Consider the following 16,838-nt stretch of genomic DNA (forward strand, 5'->3'; position numbering starts at 1 on the left):
TATATATATATATATATATATATATATATATATATATATATATATATATATATATATATATATATATATATAATATTTTTTTTTTTATATTACTGGATTAACTGTGAACTTGCCGGTCATCTTTGTAAATCCAAACTCTAATGCAAACCTTATATGTTGGTGTTGTTGGTTTTGTTGTTATACAGGATTTATATAGCACCAACAGTTTGCACAGTGCTCTACAGCATTCGGGCAAAGAGGGCCCTGTTCCCTAAGAGATTACAATCTAAAAGAGGGGGTCACACTTATAAAAGACCCTACATGTATAGGGTCCCAACTATCATACTATATTTAGAGATGCTACCACCATGCCCATCATGTTTGTAATGCACGTTCATGCATTTAAATACAGCATGTGTTATTTTAACCCTGCAATTGACCCAGTTGTGCCTTGTTTTCATTTCAGAAAGTGTGCCAGGGACCTTTTTGTATAGTATTCTGTTAGAACAGGTTTATTCACCCAGAGTTCTTCCAAAGGTTGCTAAGGGCTCCATGAGCAATGCAGAGTTTCTAACCACTAGCAGCAGTTCTCTTTTTAACTGTAGGTAAGGGGGGCAGTTCTCAGTGGTCAACAATGTTCGGGTTTCCACCCACTGACTATTAAAAGAGAAGTTTGGGAATGTAAAATAATAAACATTCATACTGGTCTAGGTGGACTGTCAGTCACCGGCTCTCTGCTTTGCCCCTTCAGTGCTCACTGTAGCACTAGGCTGTAAAGGAGGTGGGAGCTGGCTCAGGCTCTCAGCAACTTGTTGAAAGGCTGAGCCACCTGCCGATCCAGGCAATTGGTTAATCCCGACTTTAACTGGTTGCCGACCAGCCGCCATCGTTTTACGGCGGCAGGTCAGCTCCCCTGCGCGAGAGCACGTAGCTATACGTCGGCTCTCGCGCAGGCCACTAGGGGCGCGCGTGCCCCCCCGACTCCCATGCCCGGCGGGCGCGTTCGCCGCCGGGCACACGCGATCGCTCATTACAGAGCGGGGACCAGGAGCTGTGTGTGTAAACACACAGCTCCCGGTCCTGTGAGCGAGCGAAATGCTGATCTTCTGTTCATACAATGTATGAACAGAAGATCAGTAATTTCCCCATGTAAGTCCACCCCCCCCCTACAGTTAGAACACACCCAGGGACATACTTAAACCCTTTCCCTCCCCCTAGTGTTAACCCCTTCACTGCCAGTGGCATTTTTATAGTAATCCAATGCATTTTTATAGCACTGATCGCTATAAAAATGCCAATGGTCCCAAAAATGTGTCAAGTGTCCCAAGTGTCCGCTATAATGTCACAGTACCGAAAAAAAATCGCTGATCGCCGCCATTACTAGTAAAAACAAAATTAATAAAAATACCCCCTATATTGTAAACGCTATAACTTTTGCGCAAACCAATCAAACGCTTATTGCGATTTTTTTTTTTTTTTTTTTTTTTTACGAAAAATATGTTTAAGAATACGTATCGGCCTAAACTGAGGATTTTTTTTTTTTTTTAATATATATATATATATATATATATATATATATATATATATATATATATATATATATATATATATATATATATATATATATATATTAATACATTTTTTGGGGGGGGGATATTTATTATAGCAAAAAGTAAAAAATATTATTTTTTTTTTTCAAAATTGTCGCTCTATTTTTGTTTATAGCGTAAAAACCGCAGTCCAAAGTACACCGCAAGGACGTATTGGTTTCGACGTGAATGTAAATTACGTCCAGCCCCATTCACGGACGACCTGCGCAAACGACGTAAAATTTTAACGCGTGAACGACGTCCATACTTAACATTGGTACGCCTCATATAGCAGGGGTAGCTTTACGCCGGGAAAAGCCTAACGTAAAGGGTGTATCTGTACTGCGCCGGGCGTACGTTCGTGAATTCGCGTATCTAGCTGACTTACATATTTCTATGCGTAAATCGGCATACACGCCCCTAGCGGCCAGCGTAAATATGCAGTTAAGATCCGACGGCATACGAGACTTACGCCGGTCGGATCTAATACTAATCTATGCGTAACTGATTCTAAGAATCAGGCGCATAGATACGACGGCTCAGACTCGGATACGACGGTGTATCTGGAGATACGCCGTCGTATCTCCTTTGAGAATCTGGGCCTCTGGGTACAAATTGCATCTTTGTTTTTTTTTTTCTTCTGTTTTAAAGCGGTGGTTCACCCTCTATAGCAACATTTTAGCATAAATTAAGGCATAGTAGTGCGAGCTACAGTATGCCTGTCTTGATTTTTTTAGCACGGTACTCACAGTGCAATCGTACATTGAAGATTCCGACTCCCCGCGGGGAATGGGCGTTTCTATCCAGACGGAGGATGATTGACGGCCGGCTCTGGCACGTCACGCTCCCCGAAGACAGCCGGAGTAGGTCTCGGCTCTTCACGGCGCTATACGGCGCCTGCGCACAGACTATGCGCAGGCGCAGTGAAGAGCCAAGCCTATTTCGGCTATTTCCGGAGAAGCGTGACGTGCCAGAGCCAGCCGTCAATCATCCTCCGTCTGGATAGGAACACCCATTCCCCGCTACTATGCCTAATTTTATGCTAGAAGGAAAAAAAATTGTTTTTGTTTATAGGGTGAACCCCCGCTTTAATGGCTCGGCCTCAACAAGGCAACCTGCAATTTCAGTCTGTAAACTAAAAATAATATCAAGCAATCACTGCAACAGTTCTAAAAGTCAGAAAAATCACTACAAGTATTATAATCGTAGTTCTTTGTAATCCAGTAGCGCCACAGCATACACCGCTCTTCAAGCGCTCACTGGAATTGTAGGACTGTAGAAAATGGTCCCATGTAGTAGATTTATCTATATGCTGTGTCTGCTTACATTTGGATCTCGTGTATAAATGTGTGTAAGTAACCTGCTCTACTTTTCATACATACTGTGTCCATGTCCTACAGGTGCTGGACCTCATTTCAAGTGACAGTCTGAATGTCCCATCAGAGGAAGAGGTGTACAGAGCCGTCCTAAACTGGGTCAAACATGATGTGGATGGAAGAAGACAGCACGTTCCTCGGGTGAGGAGAGCAATATATGCAAGCAATTCCATTTTTTTATTATGAAACCGGAAAAATTTAAGTTGAACTCCAGGCAAGCAGTTGACCTATATAGTATGTATGGGAAACACTGTACCTGAAAAATACTTGTTGTTCTATGCAGTCAGTTTTGTGATCTAAACACCTCTGCCAGACAGCACCACCAGGTCTACAGCTTCCACTGCAGTACAGTTCACAATAGTTAAAAATCACCTCTCAGCCTACTGACTGGATAATGAGGGGCGGCAGCTGAGTCATAAGTCACCCTTTGCCTTCTGTGCTCTCTCCTCATGTCAGCACATGTGCATTGCAGTGGAGCCTGATCGGCTGCTTCACCTGGTCCTCTCTCACTTACACTTAAGCCCTGTACACACGATCGGATATCTGATGCAATCTAATCCGATGGATTTGTTCGTCGGATATCCGATGAAGCTGACTTTCATCAGTCTTGCCTACACACCATCGGTCAAAAATCCGTCCGTTTCCAACGCGGTGACGTAAAACACTGCGGCGTGCTGAGAAAAATTAAGCATGCGTCGACTTGATTCTGAGCATGCTTGGATTTTTGACCGATGGACTTCCACACAGGTTTCTGCACAGATGTCATTGTAATTTGCAGCCCGAAATCGCAAAAAGTAGTACAGAAACTCTTTGAAATCGATTAGGATGGTGCCATTGATGGCAATTGTCGCCGATTTGACATGTCAAAACGCTCCAGTGTGAACCAGGGCTAAACCCAGACTATGAAAAACTCTCATTACATTCTATATAACGGTGTTTATACTCACAAAGCCACTAAAGCATGCGTTTTGTGTAGAGTGAAATATAACTGGTTAAACTTGCCTTCATCTGTCCCTCCCATCTGCTCTGTGTCCCCATTACAGGTCTCTACAGAGCAAGCTCAGTTTCAGTTCCCTTCTAAGCTCTTCATTTCCTCCTTCTCTTTTTTTTTTTTTTTTCTTAATTGTGCAGCTCATATGACTAGAGTCACACATGTGGGTGTATACACAATGATAAATGACACTCCCCTTCCTCCCTCCTCCATGTCCTCATTTTGCTAAACACTAATGGGGTGGGGTATAGTATGCTGATCGGTTTACATTCACCAAGAAACTCCCAAAAAGCGTTGTTTTAATATAAATCAGTATTAAATATATCAAATGTAATTGCTAAAACCTGTAAAGTAAAAAAAGAGCCTGGGATGCAGATGCCGTCTGAACAAAATGAAAGCTAGTGTCAGCCATCTTTGACTCCACCCACACCATATTAATGCACAAAAATCCACATTTGATGTTCAATAAAGATTTATAGGGAGATATAAAGCAGTTATTTGATATTTATAATTTATTTGAATTCCTCTTCTGAAACTATTTTTTTATTTTATTTTTTCGCAACTGGCACAGCACCAATCAGGGCAGTGCATACACTGTAGAAAGCATACATCAGCAAAGTAACAGGTGCTCCCAGAGGCGGCTCTAGGCTTTGTGAGGCCTTAGGCAAAACTTGACATGGGGCCCCAGTCAGACCGATGATGGGGGGAAAATAATTCAAGGACAAGAGCCTCTTCCCCACAACCCTGGCCAGAGGTTGTGGGGGTCTGCAGGCAGGGGGCTTATCGGAATCTGGAAGCCCCCTTTAACAATGTGGCCCCCAGATCCTGCTCTTTAATAACTAAGGGGAGGGGCCACCCGGCGATGTCATCTGCTGAACCCGCCCCTTGTGACGTCATTGACTGAGGGCATGCTGGGACATTGACATCACAAGGGGTGGTGTCATCGATATTTACTGGTTGTTGGGGATGCTGGCGGCCCCCCTCCTAAATCAGGGCTCTTATTGCTGCCTGAGCACAGGTCCCCTGTCCCTCAAAACTGGGGTAATGCATTGGGCAAGTTAGGCGGCAGCAAGGCCCCTGTGAGTGTGAGGCCTTAGGCGACCGCCTAATTAAAGAGCCGCCTCTGGGTGCCCCTCCCAAGGATCTTTTCCTTCAGATGCCAAAGGACAGGGAAAGATCATGTGAATGAATTATGACAATTAACACTTAGTTTAGCATCACTGTAATATAAATGTATACACTGTAATATTAATGTATACACTGCCTTTTAGGTATAAGGTATATCATTTCTCTTTGTTTCCGTAAACATGATTATGTTTTTTCTTTCTTTTACTTTCTCCTGGTAGCTAATGAAGTGTGTGCGGCTTCCATTGCTGAGCAGGGATTTCCTGATGAGCAGTGTGGACACAGAGCTCCTAGTTCGCCATCACTCAGAATGTAAAGACTTGTTGATTGAGGCCCTAAAGTACCACCTAATGCCAGAACAGCGAGGGGTCCTGGGTAATAGCCGGACACGGCCTCGGCGCTGCGAAGGGGCCAGCACGGTGCTCTTTGCAGTAGGTAAGGATGATAAAGCAACTTGAGTTTTTATTATTTTTCCAAATACTACAAATTCAATGAAAAATAACATGAAACTGATGCTATAGGAAACATTCGAAACTGAAAGCTAAATTTATATACCTTTTTTATACAGCATTGTGGTTTCTTTTAAGGGGCCTGTTGTATCTGTAAGACTAGATGTCTAGAGCATCCCACTCCCCCTTACATCAGATGTCAAGACTTGCTGCTGCTTTCGGGAAAAGCTGATGGGAGCTGGGAAGGAAAAAGTGCAAGCTCAGGGGGAGAACCAGAGGAGGGCTGAAGTCAGCTGCTCAATGCTGAGACCAGGGGAGATGGAGATGAGGGGGTGCTGCGGCTGCACAGAGTAATGCAGGATCTGTAGGAGTTCTGCTATCAATTGCAGACACTGAGAATAATGGGGGGACAGAGACTAGCCTCTCCGTAGCTGCATGGAAAAGCTCTAGATCTGGCAGACGAGTTTTGTCCTCCTCTCTGTTGATGACTGCTGAGACAAGGTGTGGGCAGAAAAGATGGGGTTGGTGCAGGAGACGTGTGAGGGCCACATGAAGTGGCCTGGAGGGCCGTGTGCCTTACACAATGTAACAGACCCTTTGAGCTAGAAGTGTCCTCTACAGTTAGGGAAAAAAGTATTTGATCCCCTGCTGATCTTGCCACACCTTAAAGGGGTTGTAAAGGTAAATGTTTTTTCACCTTAATGCATCCTATGCATTAAGGTGAAAAAACATACAATGGTACCAGCCCCCCCCCCCGAACCCCCATTTTACTTACCTGATGCCTTGAAAGTCCCGCGTGCGTCCACGTGATCCTCTTCGGTTCCCAGCCTGGCCGTTGATTGGCTAGGCTGGACGGATTGATAACAGCGCAGCCATTGGCTGGCGCTGCTGTCAATCACAGCGGATGACGCGGCGCGCCGGGGGGTGGGGCCGAGTGATGCAGTCGGCGGCTAAGCGCGCTCGCAAAAGCTTTCCACCACGCTCGCTCGCATGAAGGTGGAAAGCTTTTGCGAGGAGGAGCCAAGACAGCCGCTGAGGGACCCGAGAAGACAGGGTTAGGGGACACTCGGTGCAAAACGAGCTGCACAGTGGAGGTAAGTATAACATGTTTGTTATTTAAAAAAAAAAAAAAAAGTTTGCCTTTAGTGACCCTTTAATCCCATAGAAAATATGTGGATGGAGCTGAAGGTTCGAGTTGCCAAACGTCAGCCTCAAACCTTAAGGACTTGGATAGGATCTGCAGGAGTGGGACAAAATCCTTCCTGAGATGTGTACAAACCTTGTGGCCAACTACAGGAAACGTCTGACCTCTGTGATTGCCAACAAGAGTTTTGCCACCAAGTACTAAGTCATGTTTTGCAAAGGGGTCAAATAATTATTTCACTCATTAAATTAAATGTATATTTTTTTTTTAAATGCGTTTTTCTGGATATTTTTGTTCTGTCTCGCACTGTTAAAATTAACCTACCAGTAAAATTATAGACTGATCATTTTTTTGTCAGTGGGCAAACGTACAAAATCAGCAGGGGATCAAATACTTTTTTTCCTCACTGTACTTGATAAGCACATCTTGTTGATTTGTCCTACATTTTTGGCCAATGCAACCAAAAGGCAATTGTCCTTTCCAATGCTATACATTGTGAAGGATAAATCGGCCAAATCTACATGGGCATTGGAAGCAGACATGTATCAAGCACCAGCAGGACTTTTAAGGGCCCTTTCACACTGATCAGTTTTTGATAGCCTTTCGGTATCCAAGCGAACAAAGATGCATGAAATGCGTTTGAGTCACCAGTCCAAGCTGGGAGTCAGGAATCCAGAAAACGCACTGGAAACATGATAAAAAATGCTGTAAAACTGCATATGCCTTTTTTACAGTGGTTTTTTTTTTGGGGGGGGGGGGGTTGCAGGGGAATGTGCGAATGTGCCCTAAATGTTGCCCTGCCTGGCTTTCAAATGCTATATTTGGTAAGAGGGAAGAATGCCAAGAGCTATAAAAACAAATAGGTCTACAGCGTCTGACATAAGCCAGACATTATACAGTGGGGATCGAAAGTTTGGGCACCCCAGGTAAAAATTTGTATTATTGTGCATAACGGAGCCAAGGAAAGATGGAAAAATCTCCAAAAGGCATCAAATTACAGATTAGACATTCTTATAATATGTCAAAAAAAGTTAGATTTTATTTCCATCATTTACACTTTCAAAATTACAGAAAACAAAAAAATGGCGTCTGCAAAGGTTTGGGCACCCTGCAGAGTTAATATCTTGTACTTCCCTCTTTGGCAAGTATCACAGGTTGTAAACGCTTTTTGTAGCCAGCCAAGAGTCTTTCAATTCTTGTTTGAGGTATCTTTGCCCATTATCTTCAGTATCTTCCTTACAAAAGTCTTCCAGTTCTTTGATATTTCTGGGCTGTCAGTCACGCACTGCTCTTTTAAGGTCTATCCATAGATTTTCAATTATGTTGAGGTCAGGAGATTGTGAAGGCCATTGCAAAACCTTCAGTTTACGCCTCTTGATGTAATCCCCTGTGGATTTTGAGGTGTGTTTAGGATCATTATCCATTTGTAGAAGCCATCCTCTCTTTAACTTTAGCTTTTTCACAGATGGCATTAAGTTACCATCCAAAATTTGCTGACATTTTATTGAATCCATTTTTCCTTTTACTCGTGAAATGTTCCCTGTGCCACTGGCTGCAATACAACCCCAAAGCATGATTGATCCACCCCCATGCTTAACAGTTGGACAGAGGTTCTTTTCATTAAATTCTGTGCCCTTTCTTCTCCAAACGTACCTTTGCTCATTCCTGCCAAAACGTTTTATTTTAACCTCATCGGCAGGGCTGTGGAGTCGGAGGAAATTTTGGGTACCTGGAGTCGGAGTCCGCAAACAATGCACCAACTCCAACTCCGACTCCTAGTAAATTTAGATTGTCGGAACATTTAGGAGTCGAAACATTTTTCTACCGACTCCACAGCCCTGCTCATCGGTCCACAGAACTTGTTTCCAAAATGCATCAGGCTTGTCTATATGTTCATTTGCAAAGTTCAAACGCTGATTTTTGTGGTGAGGACGTAGAAGAGGTTTTCTTCTGATGACTCTTCCATGAAGACCATATTTGTACAAGTATCTCTTCATAGTGGAATAGTGTACCACAACTCCAGTGTCTGCCAGATCTTTCTGGAGGGATCGTGCAGTCAAACATGGGTTTTGAATTGCTTTTCTCACAATCCTGCAAGCTGTTCTGTCTGATATTTTTCTTAGTATTCCAGATCTTGCTTTAACTTCTTATAGTCTTCTCCAGCTTTGTGAGCGTCAACTATTTTCAGTTTCAGTTTTCTAGACAACTGCTTAGAAGAACCGATGGTGCTGATTGTTGGGGCAAGGTCAGATGAGTCTGGGCATTTAAAACCTTTGAGATTGACATCACCTGGTCTTCCCAGACGATGATTGAGAACAATCCATGACACTGGCAGGTCTCAGCTTTGCAAAGGGGGCAGTGCATGCTATAAATTCTGCAGGGTGCCCAAACTTTTGCAGATGCCATTTTTTTGTTTTCTGTAATTTTGAAAGTGTAAATGATGGAAATAAAATCTAACTTTTTTTTGACATATTCTAAGAATGTCTAATCTGTAATTTGATGCCTTTTGGAGATTTTTCCATCTTTCCTTGGCTTCGTTATGCACATTAATACAAATTTTTACCTGGGGTGCCCAAACTTTCGATCCCCACTGTAGCACTTGGTGGTACTAATCCTTTCGACTCAGACCATCCCTCTCCCTGAGACAAGAAGACATTCATGAACATCAAAATTCAGGCTAAGTGCCCTCATTCTTAATACCTTTATAAACCAAGCTTTAAAATAAAGCAAATCAGAGTAAAAACAATTTACATCATTAGTTGCAGAAATATTCACAATGCAGTATCAAGATTCAATTTGTTTGCCAGGCCATACCTGCTTCGATAAATGAACAAATCATTTTTTTGATTGACCTCTTCACGTAGAAATAATGAATTAAAAGTAAACGACAGATTTGATCGATATTCCCAGCATAGAAAAGTAGTTTGATCGATTGGTTAAAATCCGATCATAACTTATGATCCTAAGTTATTGATCGTTTCTCTGTTAATCTCATAACCGGAAAGATTGAAATACCATTGTATTCATGAACAAAGTGTCTTGATGCTGTGAACTGATGCAGACCAATCAATAATGTTCTGCCCTGGCCAATCAACTCTGGTTGATCAAATACAATCAAAATTGAGTCTAAATCGGGCAGAAGGAATGACTATTTGATCGTGGATTCAATCGGGGGCAGGGGGGGGGGTCTGATGCTCAGCAGCATAAATGAGTAAATAAATTGCATGGAAACAAAATTAGATTATAAATTAAGATGTTTATTTCGAAAAAATAAGTTAATTTTAAGAACTTTTGCATACCTCCCAACTTTTTGAGATAGGAATAAGGGACACCTATCGGCAAAAGTATGCAGGCATAGGCCACACACATTGCCACGCCCCCTTAAAGGAGAATTGTACAAAAAAAACAAGATTTGTTAAACCCACGAGTGCTTTTTTTACCACTTCTATTCCTTTATATTGACGCCTGGAATTTACAAATGCAGCATTTTAGAAATCAAATGAAAGGTTTAGCACTGGAAAAACACTTTTTAGACGATTAAAAGGGGTATTTATTTACATTTGTATAGATCAGACCAAAATGAGGGACAAATGAGGAGGAAAGCGAGACCTGGGGACATTTCTCGAAATAAGGGACAGTTGGGAGCTATGTTTTTGTTGTTGGATAAGATGTTTAAACCTATTCATAACACTTCATGGTACATTATTTAAAGGACAAATATTGCAAACAGATTTTCAGTTCTGATGACCTGAAGATGTCTGTGTCCGGGCTCAGACATCTGTCCCTAATTGCAGCTATCTGCTCTGTGTATGAATAGCAGCGGCCGCTTTCAGACCGCCATTAGTTTAAATGGGTTGAACGCAGCTGATCGCTGACCGAGCCGGTCATTCCAGGAGGAAGATTCTGCCGATTCTTGTTGCAGGAATCTGCAGCCCACAGCTACCTGGCCATGTGAAAGGGGAATAAAAAAAAAAACTATGCTGTCTACAAATAGAAAACATCTTTCTATCGCACAGGTCTGTATCTGTTGCATTGCAGGTGGCGGGAGCCTGTTTGCCATACATGGTGACTGTGAAGCCTACGATACCCGTACAGACCGCTGGCACATGGTGGCATCAATGTCTACAAGAAGGGCCAGAGTGGGAGTTGCAGCTATTGGGAACAAACTGTATGCAGTAGGAGGGTAAGAATGGCAGACACTGATAGCAGCAGACATAGGAAATGTTGATTTCCTATCAAATTAACTTATATTCATGCCATTTTTCATGCAATAGATATGATGGAACATCTGATCTTGCTACTGTAGAGTCCTACGACCCTGTAACAAACACTTGGCAGCCAGAAGTCTCCATGGGAACCCGTCGTAGTTGTCTCGGAGTGGCTGTACTTCATGGTCTGCTCTATGCTGCAGGTGGCTATGATGGTGCTTCTTGCCTAAACAGGTATTGTGATCTTGGTAACGTAAACCTGACCTGAAATTCAGGCACTTTATTGTACCTATGATATCCTCACTGTAGAGTCACCTTTTAACATAAAAACTGCCTGTGCAGATAAGGGGCTTCTGTGGATAAAAACAAACTCCGAAGCTTCGACCAAAGTTGAATAATGTCTTTGTTATATGTGGAGGCCATTTATGTACCTCATGAAGCCTGAAAACTTCTAGGATTTGGTAGGAGAAGCCTAGTGTTACTGCTCATCCTCCTCATCACAGGAGCAAGCTGTCAAAAGCAGAGCTATTGCATAAGAGGAGAGAGCGAGTGAAGGGGTTTGAATTAGAGAATGAGCTCATTCCTGTGATGATGAAGATGAGCAGCAACACCAGGCTTCTCTTGGCAACGTCCTTAGCAATGTCCTAGGAGATTTCCAGCCAGGCTTCATGAGGTAGGTAAATGGACTAAATCCTGTAGTAAAGTAATTCAACTTTAGTCAAAGCTTGTTTTTATCTACTAACATCACTCCTCTTCATAGGCAGCTTTTGAGTAAAGGTGAATTATGCCTTTAAAACCCTCCTTTTCCTGAAACAAAGCCCATGCTGTACTTAAAGCAGACCTAATCCCTTTAATTCAACAATATCAAAAAAGGTACATTCCAGAATGTAAACTGTCACATTTTGTTGTTCTCTCAACTAAATTGTCAAACCATCCAATGGTCATACTTAATCACATGTGCAGCATCGTGGCAGTTGAAGATCAAACAAATGCTGCTTCCTTGGCTGAAAACGATTGGAGGGTTTAGTTATTCTTTAAAGCGGAGGTTCGCCAGGAAAATGCTGTTTTTACCCTTAGATGGATGCTCATTTAGTCTAGGGGAATCGGCTAGTTGTTTTAAAATCCGAGCATTACTTACCGTTGTAGAGGGCGATCTTCTCCGCCACTTCCGGGTATGGGCTGTGGGACTGGGCGTTCCTTCTTGATTGACAGTCTTCCGACAGGCTTCCGACGGTTCGCATTCATCGCGTCACGATTTTCCGAAAGTAGCCGAACGTCGGTGCGCAGTATAGAGCCACACCGACGTTAGGCTTCTTTCGGCTACTCGTGACGCGATGGATGCGACCGTCGGAAGCCTGTCGGAAGACTGTCAATCAAGAAGGAACGCCCACTCCCGAAGACCCATACCCGGAAGTGGCGGAGAAGATCGCCCTCTACAACGGTAAGTAATGCTTGGATTTTAAAACAACTAGCCGATTCCCCTAGACTAAATGAGCATACATCTAAGGGTAAAAGAGCAAAAACTGCATTTATGGGTGAACTCCCGCTTTAAAGTGGAGGTTCACCCAAAAACTTAATTTTTAACATTAGATTGATGCTCATTTTGTCTATGGGAATCGGGTGTTTTTTTTTTTAAATCGAAGCCGTACTTACCGTTTTAGAGATAGATCTTATCCGCCGCTTCCGGGTATGGGCTGCGGGACTGGGCGTTCCTATTTGATTGACAGGCTTCCGACAGGCTTCCGACGGTCGCATACATCTCGTCACGATTTTCCGAAAGTAGCCGAATGTCGGTGCGCAGGCACCGTATGGAGCCGCACCGACCTTCGGCTACTCGTGACGCGATGTATGCGACCGTCAGAAGCCTGTCAATCAAATAGGAACGCCCAGTCCCGAAGACCATACCCGGAAGCGGCGGAGAAGATGTATCTCTAAAACGGTAAGTACTGCTTCGATTTAAAAAAAAACACCCGATTCCCCTTCACAAAATGAGCATCAATCTAATGTTAAAAATTGTTTTTCGGGTGAACTCCTGCTTTAAAGTGGAAGTAAACCCTCCTATCATTTTCAGCCAAGGAAGCTGTCATCTTGGCCTATGTTTAATCTTCAACTGCTACGATGCTCCACATGTGATCAGTTATGACACCAGCCGTTGGAGGGTTTCACAGTTCGGTTGAAAGCACATCCAATGTGTATGTGCCAGAAATGTAACTTTTCTTTTTTTTTTTTTTTTTTTAACTTTGAAATCTATGAGTTTACTTCCAGTTTAAGACCTCCCAACATCTTTTTGGGATTACACCCTGCACCTTGCTGGCACTAGATGCTATCCCTTGTCATTAAACTGTCAAGTTCTAGAGCCTCTGCTGCCCACTGAGGACCTTGCATTTGACCATTAAATTATTGGGCAGGGTTTAGTGCCAGTAAACGGGGGAGATTAAAGCAGAACTAAACCCATAAATTCAAAGCGGAACTTTACTCGTTTTGAATCCAGCGATACGCCGTCCCCTGAACTCGCAGCTGGACGCTGACATCTTCACGCAGGAGTTGCAGCAGATTCGGCATTACTATACAGGGGCGGAGAGGCAGGTAAGTAGCTTTAATGCAGAAGAGGCAAAGCATGTCTCTTCTGCATTAAAAAACCTGCCTGTCCACTGATTTTGGCGGCTTTCTTGGTAGAAAAGGATAAAAGGGTTTAGTTCCACTTTAATGTAGACTTGGCGTGATTTCGAGATTGATATGAAGACTAAAGCCTGGTTCACACCTTCGGGTCACATTCACATCTGTTCATTTTTATGGTTATTGGCTCCATAGACTTCAATGGATCAAAAATGTTTATTTAAAAACGCAAAATGCACCTGGAATTTGAAAACTGCAACCTGCATTGGTGTGAACCAGGCCTAAAGGTCCATTTATTGGGCGCTCTAGCAGAAGTCCATTGAAAATGAATAGGCTACAGTGCACTTCAATGCACAAAAATGTAGTGACCGCTGTTGTGAACGAGCCTGGACACTGGTAATTCTTGGCCCAACAAACTTTCTGAGGCTTGCTGTTAAATGACGTACTTTGAGGCCAGATTAGATGCCGTTTAATATGTAAATCCCAACCATAGCCTATTTTCATTGGTCATATTTCCTATATGATTAGAAAACACATGTTACATCTGAGAATGATGAAACCTTATTTCATTGGATCCCTGGTGCCAAACCAGCAGCCCCTTTGTGTGGCCCTTAGGACCCCTACTTCCCTATTGCCCTGGTATAGCAATGATTTCTAGCAGTCTCATATAATGTTTCCAGTCAATAAATGTTTTCTGAAGCATGTCCCTGGTCTCCTCAACTACTATAGCATGTTCAGAGTCTGACAGTCTGCTGCAGTAGGTTTTCAGTCTCTAACCATTTCATGTATATTGTCTGCAATCTCTGACCAGCTCTTGTATCATGTCTGCAGTTTTTTTTTTTAATGGGTAATATTAGTGTTTTTTTAAGAGTTTTTACAAAACAAAAATCTACAGAATAGTAGAACTAAAATCGCAGCGATACATATACCAGCAGATCAAAAATACATCTTGACACCCAAATGGCACCTTCTACATCGACTGGGATAAGAGTGCAATATACAATGGACACAATATTTCTATGAAGGTCGAATGGCCTGGGAGGGAGGCCCCTGAGGAGCAGATAAGAGGAACAGTATTGTACATGCTATAAATAACAACATACAATCGCAGAGATAGGTGTTTGTATAGAGCTGCATACTACTACTAACTGATATAGGAGAGGGATGACTGGGGGGCTGACAGGGTATGTTTTCAGTCTCTGACCATCTTTTTTATTATGTCCAGTCTCTGGCCATCTCTTGAATCATGTCCACAGTCTCTGGCCATCTCTTGAATCATGTCCACAGTCTCTGGCCATCTCTTGAATCATGTCCACAGTCTCTGGCCATCTCTTGTATCATGTCCACAATCTCTGGCCATCTCGTGTATCATGTCCACAGTCTCTGGCCATCTCGTGTATCATGTCCACAGTCTCTGGCCATCTCTTGTATCATGTCCACAGTCTCTGGCCATCTCTTGTATCATGTCCACAGTCTCTGGCCATCTCCTGTATCATGCTATTAGTTGACTATATGCTGTTGTGTGTCTGCTGTCTCTGAGACTCAATTAAACATGTTTTATGTTCAGCCCTTTGGTGATGTCAGGGGCTGCACTTGAGGTGCCCTATATCAAGTTGACCACCAATTCATTAGATAGCTCATCAGAACCCTTTACATCTGACATGCTGGACAGGCAGAAAGTAACTTTTTTTTTTTAGCTGCTTGCTCAGCATGCTAATCCAGGGTTTCAGTACTTTGAAGTAGGCAAAAACATGCAACTAGTGAATACAAAAACTCTTATACATTTTTTTAGGTCTGTGAATCAGAAAGCATGGTGTCGGCATAGTAGCCAAGGGAACTAACATGTTGAGAAGGAGGTTAGCAGTGATAGCCTCCATGGTTGTCTCTTGACAGGTTTTCTTTTAGCATTTTACTTTGATATCTAAATTGACAGAAAACTGACATTCTGGTTTCATTACAGTGCTGAGCGGTATGACCCACTCACGGGAACATGGACATCCATAGCTGCCATGAGCACTAGACGAAGATATGTCAGAGTGGCAACGCTAGGTGAGCCTTGTTTCTTTACCATGAAGTGCTCATTTGCAGATTGAAGACCCAATATATAGTCTCTGTATGGTACTTAAACCAACTAACGTTTTATGTTTATGATCTTTCTAGATGGTAATCTTTATGCTGTTGGTGGCTACGACAGTTCCTCTCACTTGGCCACAGTAGAAAAATATGAACCTCAGGTAAGGATCTTCTGTAATATGTATTAGAATGCTTTCATAGTACTGTACATCATTAAGAAAATATAGGCTCCCCCAAAACCAATCTCCTTCAGATTCCAACAACTATGTAATGCAAGGGCCTAAAAGGTTGGATATAAATGAAAAGGAATGTTTTAGTAGGTCCATTCTCATCAACGTTGGTACATATCAAGATGATTTTACAGTCAGATTGTAACGTGTGTGTGACCAGTATGCATACTTTGATCAACTCAACTAACCCTTTATTCTTCAACCAGTGACAGACTGATAGCCTGTGATTGCAAAATTAATTAAAGTGCACAGAATCAAATACCATCGGGGGGGTGTCCTGCAAATTACACTGGGTGAGCCTCGCTCTCCCTTTGTAATCATCAGAGTTGGCCAGAGCTCTTGATACAGAACAAATGGAAAATCTGCCTTCTCTCAGTGTTGCCTCCAGGCCTGAGCTGCACGGTGCAGGAGCCATTGGCCGGTTGCCTCTTCTGCCTTCATCACTTGTGTATAAGGCTTCGCTGACACTAGTGTGACTTGTCTACTTTGATGCAACTTGAGTGCCAGAAAGTGAGAAGTTTCACTCAAATCAGGCGTCTTTGTAGTAACACTAGTGTGAACGGAGCTTAAAGGTCTCCTAAGCCCTGTACACACGATCGGATATCTGATGGATTCAAATCCGATGGATTTTTTCGTCAGATGTCCGATGAAGCTGACTTTCATTAGTCTTGCCTACACACCATCAGTCAAAAATCCGACCGTGCCAAAACGCGGTCACGTAAAACACTACAACGTGCTGAGAAAAATGAAGTTCAATGCTTCCGAGCATTCGTTGACTTGATTCTGAGCATGCATGGCTTTTTGACCAATGGACGTCCACACAGACGATCAGATTTTTCTATTATTTTTTTATCCATAGGAAACATTTAAAACCTGTTCTATTTTTTTTTTTCTCCGATGGGGCCCACACACGATCAGTTTTTCCAATGAAAACAGTCCATCGGTCTGTTTTCATCGGACAAACCGATCCTGTGTACAGGATCGCCGGGCTGCCACTGTGGGTAAACTCCATAACTGGGTTTAGGTACAATAGTTATCTCATAAACTACCAACAATCA

At 42.8% G+C, this 16,838-nt stretch overlaps 1 protein-coding gene across 4 annotated transcripts in view; it reads left to right on the forward strand.

Moving 5' to 3' along the window:
- KLHL17 (kelch like family member 17) overlaps nucleotides 1-16,838 on the forward strand; it is a 91,448-nt gene that overhangs the window by 61,643 nt on the left and 12,967 nt on the right. For all 4 annotated transcript variants that reach the window (XM_040325959.1, XM_040325960.1, XM_040325961.1 and 1 more), the window contains 6 exons: nucleotides 2,969-3,085; nucleotides 5,282-5,495; nucleotides 10,692-10,836; nucleotides 10,928-11,095; nucleotides 15,438-15,526; nucleotides 15,638-15,711. In XM_040325959.1, coding sequence (XP_040181893.1) covers nucleotides 2,969-3,085; nucleotides 5,282-5,495; nucleotides 10,692-10,836; nucleotides 10,928-11,095; nucleotides 15,438-15,526; nucleotides 15,638-15,711 — 807 coding nt within the window. The remainder of the gene's footprint in view (nucleotides 1-2,968; nucleotides 3,086-5,281; nucleotides 5,496-10,691; nucleotides 10,837-10,927; nucleotides 11,096-15,437; nucleotides 15,527-15,637; nucleotides 15,712-16,838) is intronic.

The sequence above is a fragment of the Rana temporaria genome, chromosome 10 (genome assembly GCF_905171775.1).
Source record: "Rana temporaria chromosome 10, aRanTem1.1, whole genome shotgun sequence".
Classification (NCBI taxonomy): domain Eukaryota; kingdom Metazoa; phylum Chordata; class Amphibia; order Anura; family Ranidae; genus Rana; species Rana temporaria.